Below are 14,915 nucleotides of genomic sequence, written 5' to 3'. Positions count from 1 at the left end.
CCGATCTGACGGATGAGTGTACGCGTAAGACAACGGCGTGGAATGAAGAACATGTGCGAAACTTGGCGTGGGCTACATGTACTGCAATGCGCCGTGCTGGGGCTCTTCAGCGTACAAAGAGCTAAAAGTATACGAACCCACGCAAGCGGAAACAAACGTCACAAGACAAGGGGAACCGGTGCTTGAATATTCATCCAGCCCTGTGCTGTGCAGTGCAGGGGCAAAATGATAGGCTGGCCGCCCTCGATGCGTCCAAAATAGCAGCAGCACTTGAGCATTTTCGACTACGAGCATGCTCATGAGCCTCTGATCGCCCACAGCACAGCCCAACCCAACCCCCTGGCTCCACCACGTCAGCGCTCTGGCTGGGACTTTGCTGTTGAAAAGAGCATGAGTTGAGCCCTAGAGCTGTGCGCTGCGTGTTTCATCGCTGGGCGGTGCATGCAGCCACCTGCTGGGGCTCGTATTTCACAGCTGTCTGCAGCTCTGCATCTCTTTGTTTCAAGGCAGCGTTTTTGCGTCCTTCTTCAATGTTGGGTGCCTTCATCTCCTCGGCTCTCAGTTTCAGCCTGCCAAGCCGTGTCCAGGCTTTTTGACGTCCCCCGCTGAGATCCCGAGGCCTGAAACACCGGCATCCCAGCCCTGTGCCAAACTGCCAAACAAACGGGACGAGTCTGGTCTGGTGGCAATTTAGCGATCTATTGCTGCACGAGCACAGACCTGCATCTCCGTATCCATATTAAACCACGCGGCGAGCTTGGCTTGGCAACCGGTACGAATCACACACAGCCTCGACTGCTGCAATGCTTGGCTTTTTGATCGTATCCACTACGTAATCGCCCGTAGCCAACCTTAACCACGACCGAGACATGCTACTTCACTTTTCTCTCTCCTTCATACCTTTCGAACCTAAAAGAAGACGCGGCTTCTGCTCTGCTCGCGACACGCTGATTCCCTGGACACGGAAGACATTCGCTCGTTACTGACGCCGGCCCTTGTTTCTGCCTTTGGCCTTGTTCTATCCCCTCCTTAATCTCTTCTGTGCGTGGCGTTAGAGCCCGCGGGACAGCCCGTTCGCCATGGCAGCAAACAACTACTACTATGGCGACAACCCTCAGCCTCAAAGCCACCAAGCTCCCCCCTTACTACGATCACACGCACGCGCCCTCCGCAGACTCGGACCTGCCGCAGGCGTACAACCCAGGCTACTCGGATCCTCATTACGGGAGCCCATATGGCGCTCCTGCAAACCACCAGGGCCAGACAGGTGCGTCGCCGTTTGATACCGTATTCGACGATCACGCATACCCAACGAACTCGAATCCAGGCCCGGGTGCGAGCGGCAGCGACATCTCCCAGCAAGGCTTCTACCACCAAGATACAAACTACTATGGATCGAGAACGGAGAATATCCCGTTGCAAGACCACACGAGCAAATCCCCCCGACATCAACGATCACATCTACGACGCGCCGGCCGAGCAGTCGGGTCAGAGGCGGGACAAGAGAGGCAAAGTTCGGGTTGGAGAGCTGGGCATGCTAGGCTCTAATCGAAAGCGCATCCCATGGCTGGTTTACATCTTCTCGTTGGCGCAAGCTGCTGTTTTCATTGCCGAAGTGGTGCGCAATGGTAAGGACGGCAACACTTTGGGTTTCCACAAGTATGAGATAGCTTGCGACTCTAACAATGATAATATTGACAGGTATATTGACGGGCTCTCCCATCATGATCAAGCCCCAGTTCAACCCCATGATCGGGCCATCGACACAGGTTCTCATCAACATGGGCGCCCGATATGTGCCCTGCATGCACAACATCAAGGAGATTCAGGGCTCCACCATTGAGGTGCAGTTTCTTTGTCCCAACGCCACAAAGAGCACACAGTTCTGCCCTCTTTCGGAGCTGTGTGGCTTCGGCGGCGATGTCCCTAACCCCAAGTTCGACGGCAACGCGAACCAATCGCCTGCTCCCAACCAGTGGTTCCGCTTCATCATTCCCATTTTCATGCATGCCGGACTTATCCACATCGGCTTCAACCTGCTTATGCAGCTCACCATCGGCAAGGAGATGGAGATTGCAATTGGGTCGATTCGATTTTTCCTCGTCTACATGAGCGCTGGCATCTTCGGTTTCGTCATGGGAGGCAACTACGCTGCCCCTGGTATTGCCTCCACAGGAGCTTCAGGCTCTCTGTTCGGAATCATTGCTCTTACTTTGATTGATCTGCTATATTCGTGGAAGGACCGCCGAAGCCCCGTCAAAGACCTTTTATTCATCATAATCGACATGGTTATTTCTTTCGTGCTTGGTCTGTTGCCTGGCCTGGACAACTTTTCTCACATTGGAGGATTCTTGATGGGTCTCGTCTTGGGTATCTGCCTTCTCCATTCTCCTAATTCGTTGCGGCGGAGAATTGGCCCAGATCCCTTTTACTCGGCGGTGCCCGGGGCACAAGACCCGGATACCGTTCCCTTTTACAAAAACCCGGTTGGATTCTTCAAGGGGAGGAAGCCTCTGTGGTGGGCCTGGTGGCTTGTGCGAGCTGCCGCTCTCGTGGCCGTTATCGTTGTCTTTGTCGTTTTGATACACAACTTTTACAAGATTGGAAACACTTGTAGTTGGTGCAAGTATCTTAGTTGTCTTGTGAGTTGCGCTTTTGATCGTCTCTCTTTGCTGACGCATGAATATAAACTGACTTTTCTTAGCCTGTTAATGGTTGGTGCGATCTCGGAACCATCCAGGTACAATAAGGAATGGGGGTCGATGTACGAAGTGAAAAGAGACTGAGGAAGAATACCGACGTCTATAGATTTCAAGTAGGCAAAAAAGGGGGGGGGGTGGAAGACATAGATGGGCGAGGGGATTATTTACATCTTATACAGCGCTGGCGTTCAGGGGCGAGGGAGAGATCACGGTTACACGCAAGACAGAGATATTGGGGGTTAGATGATGGCACCATGGCATGTGCAACAAATTTGCTTGCTGCCTTGCGGTTTGTATATAAACACTTACTGTATTGTTTAGTTTAAACAGCTTCTATGGCAATTAGAATGGAAGTTGAGCAGGTTGAAAGCGTTGTTATCTGCAATTTGTTCCTTTAAAAGCAATAGATTTGTATGGCTTCAAGTGATGAATGCATCTGACCACTTTTGCGTTGCATCTCGGGAAGATATGTAACATGAGAGGCAGCTGTTTGCCCGCGCAGACTCCAAGTCACGCGACCTGTTACCTAACAAGCTGCCAAGCTGCCCGATGTTGCATCAGTAACTGCTGAGCCCCGGCTAAATGTTCTCTTTTCTACCGTTTAGGATTCTTTGCCCGTTCTGCCTCTCTTTTCCCTCTCTTTTCCCTCTCTTCTCTTCTTCCTTGTGCCTCGTGGTTTGCTCTGTGGATGTGCCGATCCGCACAAGCTGCCACCACTCGAATAAAACAAACGATGAGCTCCAGCTCAGGAATCGTGTAGCCATGACATGACGCCTCGGATTTATCTCATAGGATAAAGAAACACGCGCGATGCACGAGGTAAGAAAAGAAGTGACACTTTATCTACTCCCCTTGGCCGCTATTTCATGATGAATGTTCTTCAAATGCATGGCTTAACTAAATGATCCCGCAAGGGACATGTGTTGAGTAGCAAGAATACACCTCTGATACGACAGCTTGCTTTCTTTTCACCTTCTCAGATGTACTGTGGGCTTCTATCAGGGAATACTTGCTAATTGAGAATGTGGGAACTGTGCAGATGAGGTCGACTTGTTGGCAGTGTGCCGCTCTGGTATTGCGGCACTACCTCGATTCTTGAGCTCTAAAGCTGCCTTTTGCCCGCCCATGTGCCATCTTGTAACGATTCACAGGCGTTATAAATCTACTTTTCCCTTATACTCTGTCGAGAATTTGCCTAGTAGGAAATACTTGTTTTGATAATACCTCGTAGTCTTGGAGTGTCATGCTGTGCCGTAGATGAGGGGGCTGCTGAAGCTCTCTAGATTTCTCATCTGTGACTCTAGCTCTCTAGAGCAGTTGCAGCCTACTATAATAATGCGACCTTGATGTTTCTAATAGCCAGCTTGTAATAGAGAATACAGTAATTTCCGCCTATAGACCAGACCTAGCATGTGGTGGCGTCTTCTTGTGTGGAATCTCTGCGCCTTAGTAGGGAAAAGCCTGGTTCTCGTTCCTGGAGGGAGGTTTTTAGTGGCGGGAGCCCCCGGAGAGCTGCTTAGTGCAGAATACAGTGGCGAGAGCAACGCCAACTCACGTGCAAAGCCCATTAAACAACAGGTGGGACCGTCACGTCACGGTCCAGCGGCGCGTATGTGCCGGCATCTGGAAATATTACCGTGTCGGTCGTGCAGCGAGAAATCCCACCTTTCCCTTCAGCAACCGACAATTCTCTCCACAGACCTCTGGACCTGTCCTATGATGAGAAGTAACTGGCCCCGATCTTGCTTGACACGCAACTTTTAGAGAAAATACAGCGCAAAGAAGATCACCATGGCTGCGACGGTTGTTCCCCAGAAGCGAGTGCTGGGCGAGTCCCGCACCGGCCAGAATATCTCTTCGCCATCGAACATCAAGAAGCGAAAGACCGACGTGGATGAACCCGTACCGACACCTCGCTTCCTCAGCTCACAGAAACCTGTCGGGTCCAAGCTGGGAGCCGGCCAGCCCAAGAGCGCATTCGAATCCGAAGTTCTCGAGAAGCTCAGCCAAGACATATCAGAACGCAAGCAGAACAATACAGAAAAGGACCAGGCATGGGACCGGCCGCCGGTGACGGATTTTGTCCCTTCTCGAGACAGCCTCACCTTCCAGTCCATCGAGGCCGAGGAAGGCACTCTGGATGGCGGCAAGGTCACCGTGAAGCTGTTCGGCGTGACGATGGAGGGGCACTCCGTCATGCTGCATGTCACCGACTTCAAGCACTACCTTTATGTGGCTGCGCCAATGTCCTTCCAGCCAAAGGACTGCGCTCTGTTCAAGGCATATCTCGAGACGCAGGTCGCTCAGCACCAGCCTGCGATCCACTCGGTCAGCTTGGCCATGAGAGAAGACATCTATCACTACCAGGGCAACGTGCAGAGTCCCTATCTCAAAATCACAGTCACGGACCCCAAATTTATAAACTCGGTGCGATCAACAATAGAGAAGGGCTTTGCCAATTGGAAAGGCATGTGGGGGGTTTTGGACGGTGGTCTGAGGACGTATGACAATATTCAATACGTGCTGCGATTCATGGTTGATTGCAAGGTGAAGGATTGATTCTAGATCTACTGGTAGAGTGTTGCGGCTAACATAATGTTCAAATTAGATTCAAGGCATGTCGTGGGTGGAAGCCCCTGCCGGCAGCTACAGTCTGATTCCAGAACACAGCAAGCAATCCAACTGCCAGATTGAAGCCGAAATCAACTACGTCGACCTTATTGCCCACAAGCCAGAAGGAGAATGGGCCAAGATGGCTCCTCTACGTATCCTGTCCTTTGATATCGAGTGCGCCGGACGCAAAGGAATCTTCCCCGAGGCCGACATGGATCCGGTTATTCAGATTGCAAACGTCGTGACCAAATACGGAGAGAAGAAGCCCTTTATCCGAAACGTCTTTTGCTTGGACACGACCAGCTCCATTGTGGCCACGCAAATCTTGGACTATGAAAAGGAGGAGAAGATGCTTCACGAGTGGCAGCAGTTCCTCGTTCGGGTCGATCCAGACGTCATTACCGGATACAACATTTCCAATTTTGATTTCCCCTACCTGCTTGACCGCGCAAAGCACCTCAAGGTGCAAGGCTTTGAATACTGGTCGCGCATCCCCAGCAAGCCTTCCAGGGTGAAGGATACCAACTTTACAAGTAAACAAATTGGTAGCCGAGACACCAAGACTACAAATACCAATGGCAGATTACAGCTCGACATGCTGCAGTTGGTCCAGCGAGATCATCACCTGCGAAGTTACACCCTCAACTCTGTGTGCTCACAATTCTTGGGCGAGCAAAAGGAAGATGTGCATCACACCATGATTACAGAACTGTTCAACGGAACACCCGAGTCGCGACGTCGTCTGGCGCTTTACTGCTTGAAGGACGCCTATCTTCCCCAGAGACTGATGGATAAGCTGTCTTGTATGGAAAACTATACAGAGATGGCCAGAGTCACGGGTGTTCCTTTCAACTTTTTGCTTTCACGTGGACAGCAGATCAAGTTCGTGAGCCAGCTTTTCCGAAAGGCGCTAGAACAGAAGCTGGTCATACCTAATATTGCCCCTCAGGGGACAGAAGCCCAGTACGAAGGTGCAACAGTTATTGAGCCAACGCGAGGATACTACGATGTGCCTATTGCTACGCTGGATTTTGCTTCTCTGTATCCAAGCATCATCCAGGCACACAACCTTTGCTACACAACCTTGTTAAGACCAGGAGATGCGGAGAGGTTCAAGCTCGAAAAAGACGTCGACTACATCATCACTCCCAACGGAGATCAGTTTGTGACGGCCGCAAAGCGCAAGGGCTTGCTCGCTCAGATTCTTGAAGAATTGCTCTCTGCCAGAAAGCAGGCCAAGCGAGAGCTTGCCCAAGAGACGGATCCCTTCAAGAAGGCTGTGCTGAACGGTAGACAGCTGGCTTTGAAAGTCAGTGCCAACAGTGTCTACGGCTTGACGGGTGCAACAACGGGAAAGCTGCCTTGTCTCGCAATCGCAAGTAGTACGACCAGTTTCGGTCGTCAGATGATTGAGAAGACGAAACGAGAGGTGGAAGAGAGGTACAATATCGCAAATGGCTACGCGCACGATGCCCAGGTCATTTATGGTGATACCGATTCCGTCATGGTCAAATTTGGAACAAAGGATCTCGCAGAGGCGATGAAACTGGGCGAGGAAGCCTCCAAGTTTGTGTCGGACAAGTTTTTGAAACCAATCAAGCTGGAATTCGAAAAGGTCTACTTCCCGTATCTCCTCATCAACAAGAAGCGATATGCCGGCTTGTATTGGACAAGGACGGAGAAATACGACAAGATGGACACCAAGGGTTTGGAAACAGTGCGGCGTGACAACTGCTTGCTAGCGCAGACGGTGATTGAAAAGGTGCTGAGAATGATTCTTATTGACCGAGACGTCCAGGGTGCACAAGAGTAAGTTGGAATGTTGGCTGTGTTGCGTGTTATCAGGTCACTAACATGTTTTTTTTTTTTTTGCTAAAACAGCTACGTCAAAAATACGATTGCAGATCTGCTGCAGAATAAGATTGACATGTCGAAACTGGTCATCACAAAGGCCCTGACCAAGGAGGACTATGCAGCCAAGCAAGCGCACGTTGAGCTTGCACAGAGGATGAAGAAGCGTGACGCCGGCTCGGCTCCTGGTCTTGGCGATCGAGTGGCGTATGTCATGGTGAGGGGTGCGGCGGGAGCCAAAAACTTTGAAAAGTCGGAGGATCCAATCTACGTGCTGGAAAATAACGTGCCGATCGACACTAAATACTATTTGGACAACCAGTTGGCGAAGCCGCTTGGCCGTATCTTTGAGCCCATTCTGGGTGAGACAAAGGCCAGGTCTCTGCTGAATGGAGACCACACGCGTATCATCTCGGTTGCTGCCCCCACGGTGGGAGGTCTGATGAAGTTTGCCAAGAAGACGCAGACGTGCATGGGGTGCAAGAAGCCACTCACAGGCCAGCACGAGAGTGCAGGCGCAGTTTGCAGCGATTGCGCGCCGCGTGTCGGAGAGCTGTACAACAAGACGCTGGATCGAGTATCAGACCTGGAAGTGCGGTTCGGACGGCTGTGGACGCAATGCCAGAGATGCCAGGGCAGCATGCACTGCGAGGTTATTTGCAGTAGCAAGGACTGCCCCATCTTTTACATGCGCATGAAGGCTAAGAAGGATTTGGAAGACGCAGGCAAGGAGCTTTCCAGATTTGATGCAGATCAAGCGGCTATTTGGTGAGAGATGGGGGCAAGAGGCGAAAGAGCGAGTATGTGGGGACATGTATAATGATGCATGCAACCCTTTTTCCCGTTGATCTACTATTTTATCCTTGTCAAGCGAGGAGAGCTAACGTTGAATTTTGCTATTTGTATTCATCGTTTGGATGTGTATGATGTATGCGTGGGATAATGCGATGCGAAAGGGTGCAGAAGAGAGATTGGTAGTCGTGTTATGAGGGCATGTCACCAAGTGTATGGGATCGATTGTGTATATCACAGCTGTTGATTTATCATTTACTTAGTCGGAATAGCGTATCATTAAAGATAAAAGAAGAGCATTTAGAATCCAATTACGTCCCGGTATTATGAGAGGAGATGCTGGAGTCTTTGTCTGCATCGCCGAGAGGTGCGTATATACGTTCGGCGCTGATGCAACGCAGCGCCTAGTTTTGGCTTATTCCGAGGCCCAAAACAGGCAGTGCCGCTAATACTATTATGCGCAATTTCAGATGCTAGTCTCTGCTAGTAATTGCTGCGGTCGCCTCCCGCGTTTGTCAGGCCAGTTGAAAGAATCTTGGCGTGGCGGTTTCCCGTGCCACTCCGATACCGCACTTGGAATCTTTGTGTGACCTTATTATGTTGGCGGTTTGATGTTGCTTCGGTAAAGGTGAGCGGGAAGCGAGGAGGGCGATTTGCACAGCGGCATGGCGGGAGAATTCGGAGAATGGGGGTTTGTGTGCGCGCAATATACAGGTAGGTCTAGAGTGCATGCAATGTATTATTGTGAGGCTGCATCGGGCCTATTTGGAGATTGGCGCGGTGAAGCCTTTTCAACACGATGGGACCGGGTATATTTATATTAGGACGCGTAATGAAGAGAAATGATGTGAAAAAGACTAATTGAATTATATGGTATTAAATCGAATTAAATTAGACGCATTGGATGTTTTTGAACTCTGATAAAGGCTCGTTTGGCAATGTATAGATTGGTCCGACAGCCATGTGCCAGCGGACAAAAGTGTAATGCGGTGGCGTCACCTACGGTGCTGAGATAAGGCAATTCTGCCACGTAGGTCCTCTTAATGGCTCAGACAAAGGCAAATTACACATGTCATGCCGGAATATAATGAATTACACAAGCAGGGATACTAGAATGGATAAATCTGTAAGCCTCAGAAATAGCTCGTGTGCTTCCAACTTTCAATTCCCACAATGCCGGTTACGGCCGTCCAGGCGGCGGCCAGCAAAAAGCGCTGCTGATTGGCCAATGGGCATTGCGCGAACGCAATTGTATCGACAAACCGATTTGAGGCGGATCTGACCAATCACGGCGGACGGGGTCGCTCGGATAGGGACAATTGATAGTTGAGAAATGGGCGCGCTAAAAGCTTTCAAGTTTTAGATATCGGCTTGTTTCGATGTCGGCCTTTTTTGGGGGGGCGTCGTGGGCTTTATTTGGTGGATCGATCGGCTTTTCTCTTTTGATTATCGATATGGTTTACTTGATGAGATCATGGCTTGGGATAGATAGGAAAGATATCAAGCCGCCACGCTGCTAGGTTAGGGGTCCCTCTTCTCTGTGTACACTCCCTGTTTGTTGCCTTTGGTACAATGGGAGTTTGATTGCAAAGCATATTTCGTCCGGAAATCGGTCCTTGTGCGTGTGAGACGTAGTTCTCGGCGCCTTTTTTTTTTTTTTTTTTTTTTCTCATTGAAGATTGAAAGCGTGGGGCATGCTTTTTTTTTGCAGCCACGGTGAGTGATTACCGGCGAGGTGCATTGGATGTTTCTCGCAATCCTGGCTATATAGGCCCTTGTTGGTGGTGTTGATGCCCGTCTCATCTAAGCAGCACACACACCCCGTGAGCGACTTTCGGAGCAAAGAATAAGAAAAGGCTTGGTGCTAGTAATTGAAGTATCAAGCCACGGCTTTAGATCTCTGGAGACGTAACGTCTCATGGGGGGGGGGGGCGTGTGTGGGATGGACAGTCCTCCGGGTTCGTTTTTTTATCTATACTTTCTGCCTTCTTTGTGTCGAGTTTCGCCGAGAGTGGAAAGTTTAGTCTTGGCTTGTTTGATAGGCAACACCCACAGCAAACGTCTATATAGAGCAGCGTCTTTCCCCGGGTTTGGTTTCCTCCTTTTCTTTTCTCTCTTACTTTGTTCCATATCCATCTTTGTCGTGATTTGATTCATCTAGCTGTCGCTTCAACAGACTTTCGAAGGTTGGACGTAACCATTATCCTGCTAGATAATATCCATCAGTTTAGACGATAGCAAGGTTCAGCAAGACACCATCGACAATGTCTAACCTTGCTTGCGAGCCCGAATTCGAGCAGGCCTACAAGGGTGAGTGTTGCATATACATATATATATATATATATATATATATACATACATAGCATACATGTATTTATATTAACTTGAACCAACAGAGCTGGCCAGCACCCTCGAGGACAGCGCCCTCTTCCAGGAGCACCCCGAGTACCGCACCGCCCTCGAGGTCGTGTCCATCCCCGAGCGTGTGCTGCAGTTCCGCGTCGTCTGGGAGGACGACAAGGGCCAGCTGCGCGTCAACCGAGGCTACCGAGTGCAGTTCAACTCGGCCCTGGGCCCGTACAAGGGTGGACTTCGGTTCCATCCCACCGTCAACTTGTCCATGTAAGAAGAAGAAGATGATCACTTGCCGTCTTCCAAACGGACAGACGGGAGAAACAACAAGACCATGGAGCTAACTTGATATTTCTGTATAGTCTCAAGTTTCTCGGTTTTGAACAAATCTTCAAGAATGCTCTGACTGGCCGTGAGAAATAACCACCCCCCTTTTATAGTCTTTCGTCTCACTTGTTCAGGCAAGAAGAAGAAGAAGAAGGTCTCCGAGCGCTGAACGCTAACCATTGTACAGTCAGCATGGGCGGTGGCAAGGGAGGCTCCGACTTCGACCCCAAGGGCAAGTCGGACAACGAGATCCGGCGCTTCTGCCAGGCCTTTATGCGCGAGCTGTCGCGCCACATCGGCGCCGACACCGACGTGCCGGCCGGCGACATTGGCGTGTCGGGCCGCGAGATTGGCTACATGTTCGGCGCCTATCGCCAGGCGCGCAACCGCTTCGAGGGCGTGCTGACGGGCAAGGGCCTGGGCTGGGCCGGCAGCCTGATCCGCCCCGAGGCCACGGGCTACGGCCTGGTGTACTACGTCGAGCACATGCTGCAGCACGCCGGCCAGGGCAGCCTCGCCGGCAAGCGCGTGGCCATCTCGGGCTCGGGCAACGTGGCCCAGTACGCGGCGCTCAAGTGCATCGAGCTGGGCGCCACCGTCGTGTCGCTGTCCGACTCCAAGGGCTCGCTGGTGGCCCCCGACGACGGCGCCTTCACGCCCGCGCACGTCGCCGCCATCGCCGACCTCAAGGCCCAGCGCCGGCCCCTGACCGACTTCCACTACGCCGACAAGTTCAAGTACTTCCACGGCGCCCGGCCCTGGGTCCACGTCGGCAAGGTGGACGTGGCGCTGCCGTCGGCGACGCAGAACGAGATCAACCGCGCCGAGGCCGAGACGCTCGTGGCCAACGGCGTGCTGGTCGTCGCCGAGGGCTCCAACATGGGCTGCACGCAGGAGGCCATCGACCTGTTCGAGGCCCAGCGCAAGGAAAAGGGCGCCAAGTCCGTCTGGTACGCCCCCGGCAAGGCCGCCAACTGCGGCGGCGTCGCCGTCTCGGGCCTCGAGATGGCCCAGAACAGCCAGCGCCTCACCTGGACCGAGAAGGAGGTCGACGACAAGCTCAAGTGCATCATGAAGAGCGCGTTCCTGGCCGGCCTCGAGACGGCGCAAAAGTACGTTGCCTCCAAGGACGGCGAGCTGCCCAGCTTGGTGGCCGGCAGCAACATTGCCGGCTTCGTCAAGGTCGCCGAGGCCATGCGCGACCAGGGTGACTGGTGGGCTTGAGCTGCTTGTTCTGATGTCGTTTTTTTTTTTTGTTTCCTTTTGTGATACCTTTTTCTTTTCTCTTTGGTGTCTTTTTTTTAAGAGCAAAGGGACGTTTGGCGTTTTGGGGGCCGGGACTCGGCATGAAATAAAATGATTTGCATAGCATGGCATTGATATCGGTGATGGTTGAGATATCCAGATGGCGAAAGAAAAGTATTAGTGATGGTGGTGGTTATCAAAATATGACATCAATTATTGCAAAGATTACGGGCCATGTTCTTGAAGATTTGTAAAGAGCTAGTCGACATTTCAACCAGTTGACGTAGACTGGTCTAGGCATTAAATCATACAAGATTGCAAGTAAATGACATACACAGTGATCGTTTTCTTCGTCTTTCAACTAAAGAGTTGTATTATACTGGGTATCGATATGAGACGTGCACCAAGCCACTTCCGTTGCTCCCATTCCAATAAATCACTCTTCGTCCGCAGACTCTCCTGCCAGGAGCTGCTCCTTTATCCGCTGGCTCGGCAGCCATCTGTCTTCCGGGATCCACCACCAGGAAAGCAGCGCAAAGATTGTCACAGCACCCATAATCACCGGTGCGTAGTTGAGTGTAGAGCCTGTAACGGGGAATTCATATGGCGAGTAGAGTACCGCGACCACCCATCCGTTCCACAGGACGGAAATCGCCTGAAAGGGCTTGCTCCAACGGCCCAGGCTCCAGGCAGGCTTGGGGAAGGTCTTTGGCGTAAAGAAGAGCCGGCCAATGCAGATGAGCCCGTAGGCTGCGGCCGAGGGAACACCTGCGGCCGATACGAGCGATGTAAAGGCCACGGAGGAGGGCAGGATGGTGCAGGTGATGATGGATGAGACGACCCAGACGACGATGACGGCGTTGCGAGGCTGGCCGTCGACGACTCGAGAAACCCACGAGGACCAGGGCAGGACTCCGTCTCGGGCTACGGCGAAGACGAGGCGTGAGGCGGCGAGGATGGCGATGGCAGTGTTCTAAAATAAGTGTAAGTGAATGAATGAGAGCGTATATGGAAAAGCAAGGGTCAAAACATACAAACCACAAGGCGACAATGCAGACTACATTCATCACAATGTGGCCGCCCTTACCCAGGAGGACAGCATATAGAGGCACAAATGGCTGAACGCTGCCGTAGGAGAAGAGGGTGTCTGGGTCAGGCTATTGCAGAGATGAGTTAGACTGGTTCATCATGTGATGGCACCGAATGTCAACTTACAGTGCAGAAAAGAAAGAGGATAACGACGACAAAGCCTCCAATCCCGCTGACTACGGTGCTCCAGAAGATACCTCGGGCCGCAGTTACGCTGGCGTTGCGCGTTTCTTCGGCGACATGGCCCGATGCGTCAAAGCCGATGAGGATGCCGGCCGTTGCAAGGTAAGAGAGGCACCAGTTCCAGCCGGGAGAGGCGCCGGTGCCATTGTACGTGGTCATGAAGGCATCGTGGGCAGAGCGGAAGCCAATGGTCTGGGCCGTGCCGATGGGGAGCCAAATCATGTTTAGGAGGAAGTCGAGGATGACGGAGCCGGTTGAGAGATAGAAGATCCATTTGAAATATTTTGCTGTTGAAAGGCGTTGAGTTGGGGGTTACGGAACAAGAGAATTGGGACGCAACAACATACGAGGAAGAAGATTCCATAACGCTGCCAAGGCGAGCAGAACTTCGGTGCAGATCCATTGCACGGCACGGAATTTGACGTCTGAGGGGTCTGAAGGGAAGTCGAGATTGAAGACGACAGTTTCCTATCAAGTTTGTCAGTCAGTCTGATCAAGAAGCCGTTGGTTGAATTAAGAGACTGGTTTTGAGACGTACAGACAGCATGTAGTTGACAGCACCTTGCGTGTTGCCTGTACGGTTCGAGAATCTTGGTCAGTCTGCTGGATTCATTCACTCATCTCCCCCTCCCAAGATGAAGAGCAAAACATACTCGCACAGAATGTCGTCCAGGCAGTTGTGCTCCACCACGCCACGACATAGCCAAAGAGCCTTCCGTATTTCGGCCCGCCTGCTTCAGCCGCCCAGAGGTAGATTGACCCAGCAAGCGGCAGCGATGAGCAGATTTCGGCAATGACGGCAGCGCTGATGAATGTGAAGACGCAGGTGACTATGAAGCTTGTCCTGTTGGGGTGTATCATGAGCAAGTGGGCAAAAAGACAACCAACTCATGGTGATGAGCGAGAGATGGAGCCTCACCAGTAGGCGAGATTGCCGCCGGCAGCAATGCCGGTTGAAAAGGTTACTCGAACACCGCCGATAAAGTAAAGAGCGGCTATAATGTGATGTGTCTGTTAATAATTCATTTCGTCAAATACTAGGGTGATAAAACTCACCAAAGGTCGTCGAAAAGTTGTGAAACAAGTTGAAGGTTCTGTGAAGCACCTACAGCAGACTGTTAGGATTTTCCGTTTTTTTTTTCTCTCAGAGTGGGAGAGCAAATATTCTCTCAACGTACAGGCTTGTACCCGAGTTTTGTCTATCATTGCAGTGTAAGCCAAAGTGCATCAAGCAAATCGTAATTCTTCCATGCAGCATCTTACCAATACTCGTTGATCTGCAGTCTCTTCGACAATGTCTTCGACGTCGTGCGATTTGGAGTCGGTGGATGCATCCTGCAGGACAGGAGAGGGCGCTTCTTCTATCATTTTCCAACCAAGCCGTGTTTGAAAATGTTTTTGTGTCTCGGCTTTATTAACAGCTGATGGAAAAGAAAAGAGAAGAACAGGAATAGAAAAATGTCTGAGAGCTGTGGCTAGGAGTGAAGAGTGTTGGTTGGCTACCGAATCCTAATCCTAGCTAGAAGAAAAAAAAAATAGCTCGCTATCTCAGCAGGTGACAATGAAATATGAGCAATGAAAGCAGCTTAGTGTTATCACGCCCTGCTCGTCACCCGTTTGATTAACGTATGACGGCGCCAATTTGTGTCCAGGACAGTTACTTGGCAACAGTCTGTATCCCGGCGAGACTCCACAGCGTTGAAGAGATGGATTTTGTCATTGTGCAATAAGACAGTGTTGGGAGATTCTTGTCCGGTTCGC

At 51.4% G+C, this 14,915-nt stretch overlaps 4 protein-coding genes across 4 annotated transcripts; 3 read left to right on the top strand and 1 right to left on the bottom strand.

Moving 5' to 3' along the window:
- Positions 1-401: 401 nt before the first annotated feature.
- TrAtP1_011188 (uncharacterized protein) lies at positions 402-3,084 on the top strand. Its single transcript, XM_014093342.2, has 3 exons — positions 402-1,628; positions 1,702-2,642; positions 2,705-3,084. The coding sequence occupies exons 1-3, from the start codon at positions 1,235-1,237 to the stop codon at positions 2,747-2,749; spliced, it is 1,380 nt and encodes a 459-aa protein (XP_013948817.2). The 5' UTR covers positions 402-1,234; the 3' UTR covers positions 2,750-3,084.
- A 1,266-nt stretch (positions 3,085-4,350) lies between these two features.
- On the top strand, positions 4,351-8,274 carry TrAtP1_011187 (uncharacterized protein). Its single transcript, XM_014093341.2, has 3 exons — positions 4,351-5,249; positions 5,311-7,124; positions 7,197-8,274. Exons 1-3 carry the CDS (start codon positions 4,494-4,496, stop codon positions 7,936-7,938), a joined length of 3,312 nt encoding a protein of 1,103 aa, XP_013948816.2. The 5' UTR covers positions 4,351-4,493; the 3' UTR covers positions 7,939-8,274.
- Positions 8,275-10,222: 1,948 nt separating this feature from the next.
- On the top strand, positions 10,223-11,861 carry TrAtP1_011186 (uncharacterized protein; the record flags this gene model as incomplete). The annotated part of the gene is made up of 4 exons (XM_014093340.2): positions 10,223-10,268; positions 10,355-10,580; positions 10,673-10,722; positions 10,825-11,861. The coding sequence occupies 4 exons, from the start codon at positions 10,223-10,225 to the stop codon at positions 11,859-11,861; spliced, it is 1,359 nt and encodes a 452-aa protein (XP_013948815.1).
- A 457-nt stretch (positions 11,862-12,318) lies between these two features.
- Positions 12,319-14,522, bottom strand: TrAtP1_011185 (uncharacterized protein; the record flags this gene model as incomplete). Its single annotated transcript, XM_014093339.2, has 10 exons — positions 12,319-12,855; positions 12,917-13,039; positions 13,098-13,441; positions 13,502-13,622; positions 13,693-13,727; positions 13,808-13,998; positions 14,074-14,149; positions 14,211-14,259; positions 14,333-14,353; positions 14,418-14,522. The coding sequence occupies 10 exons, from the start codon at positions 14,520-14,522 to the stop codon at positions 12,319-12,321; spliced, it is 1,602 nt and encodes a 533-aa protein (XP_013948814.1).
- Positions 14,523-14,915: the final 393 nt, after the last annotated feature.

This window comes from Trichoderma atroviride, chromosome 6, assembly GCF_020647795.1.
Source record: "Trichoderma atroviride chromosome 6, complete sequence".
NCBI lineage: Eukaryota > Fungi > Ascomycota > Sordariomycetes > Hypocreales > Hypocreaceae > Trichoderma > Trichoderma atroviride.
Note: the sequence above shows the minus strand (reverse complement) of the source record. Positions and strands in the feature narration are given on the sequence as shown.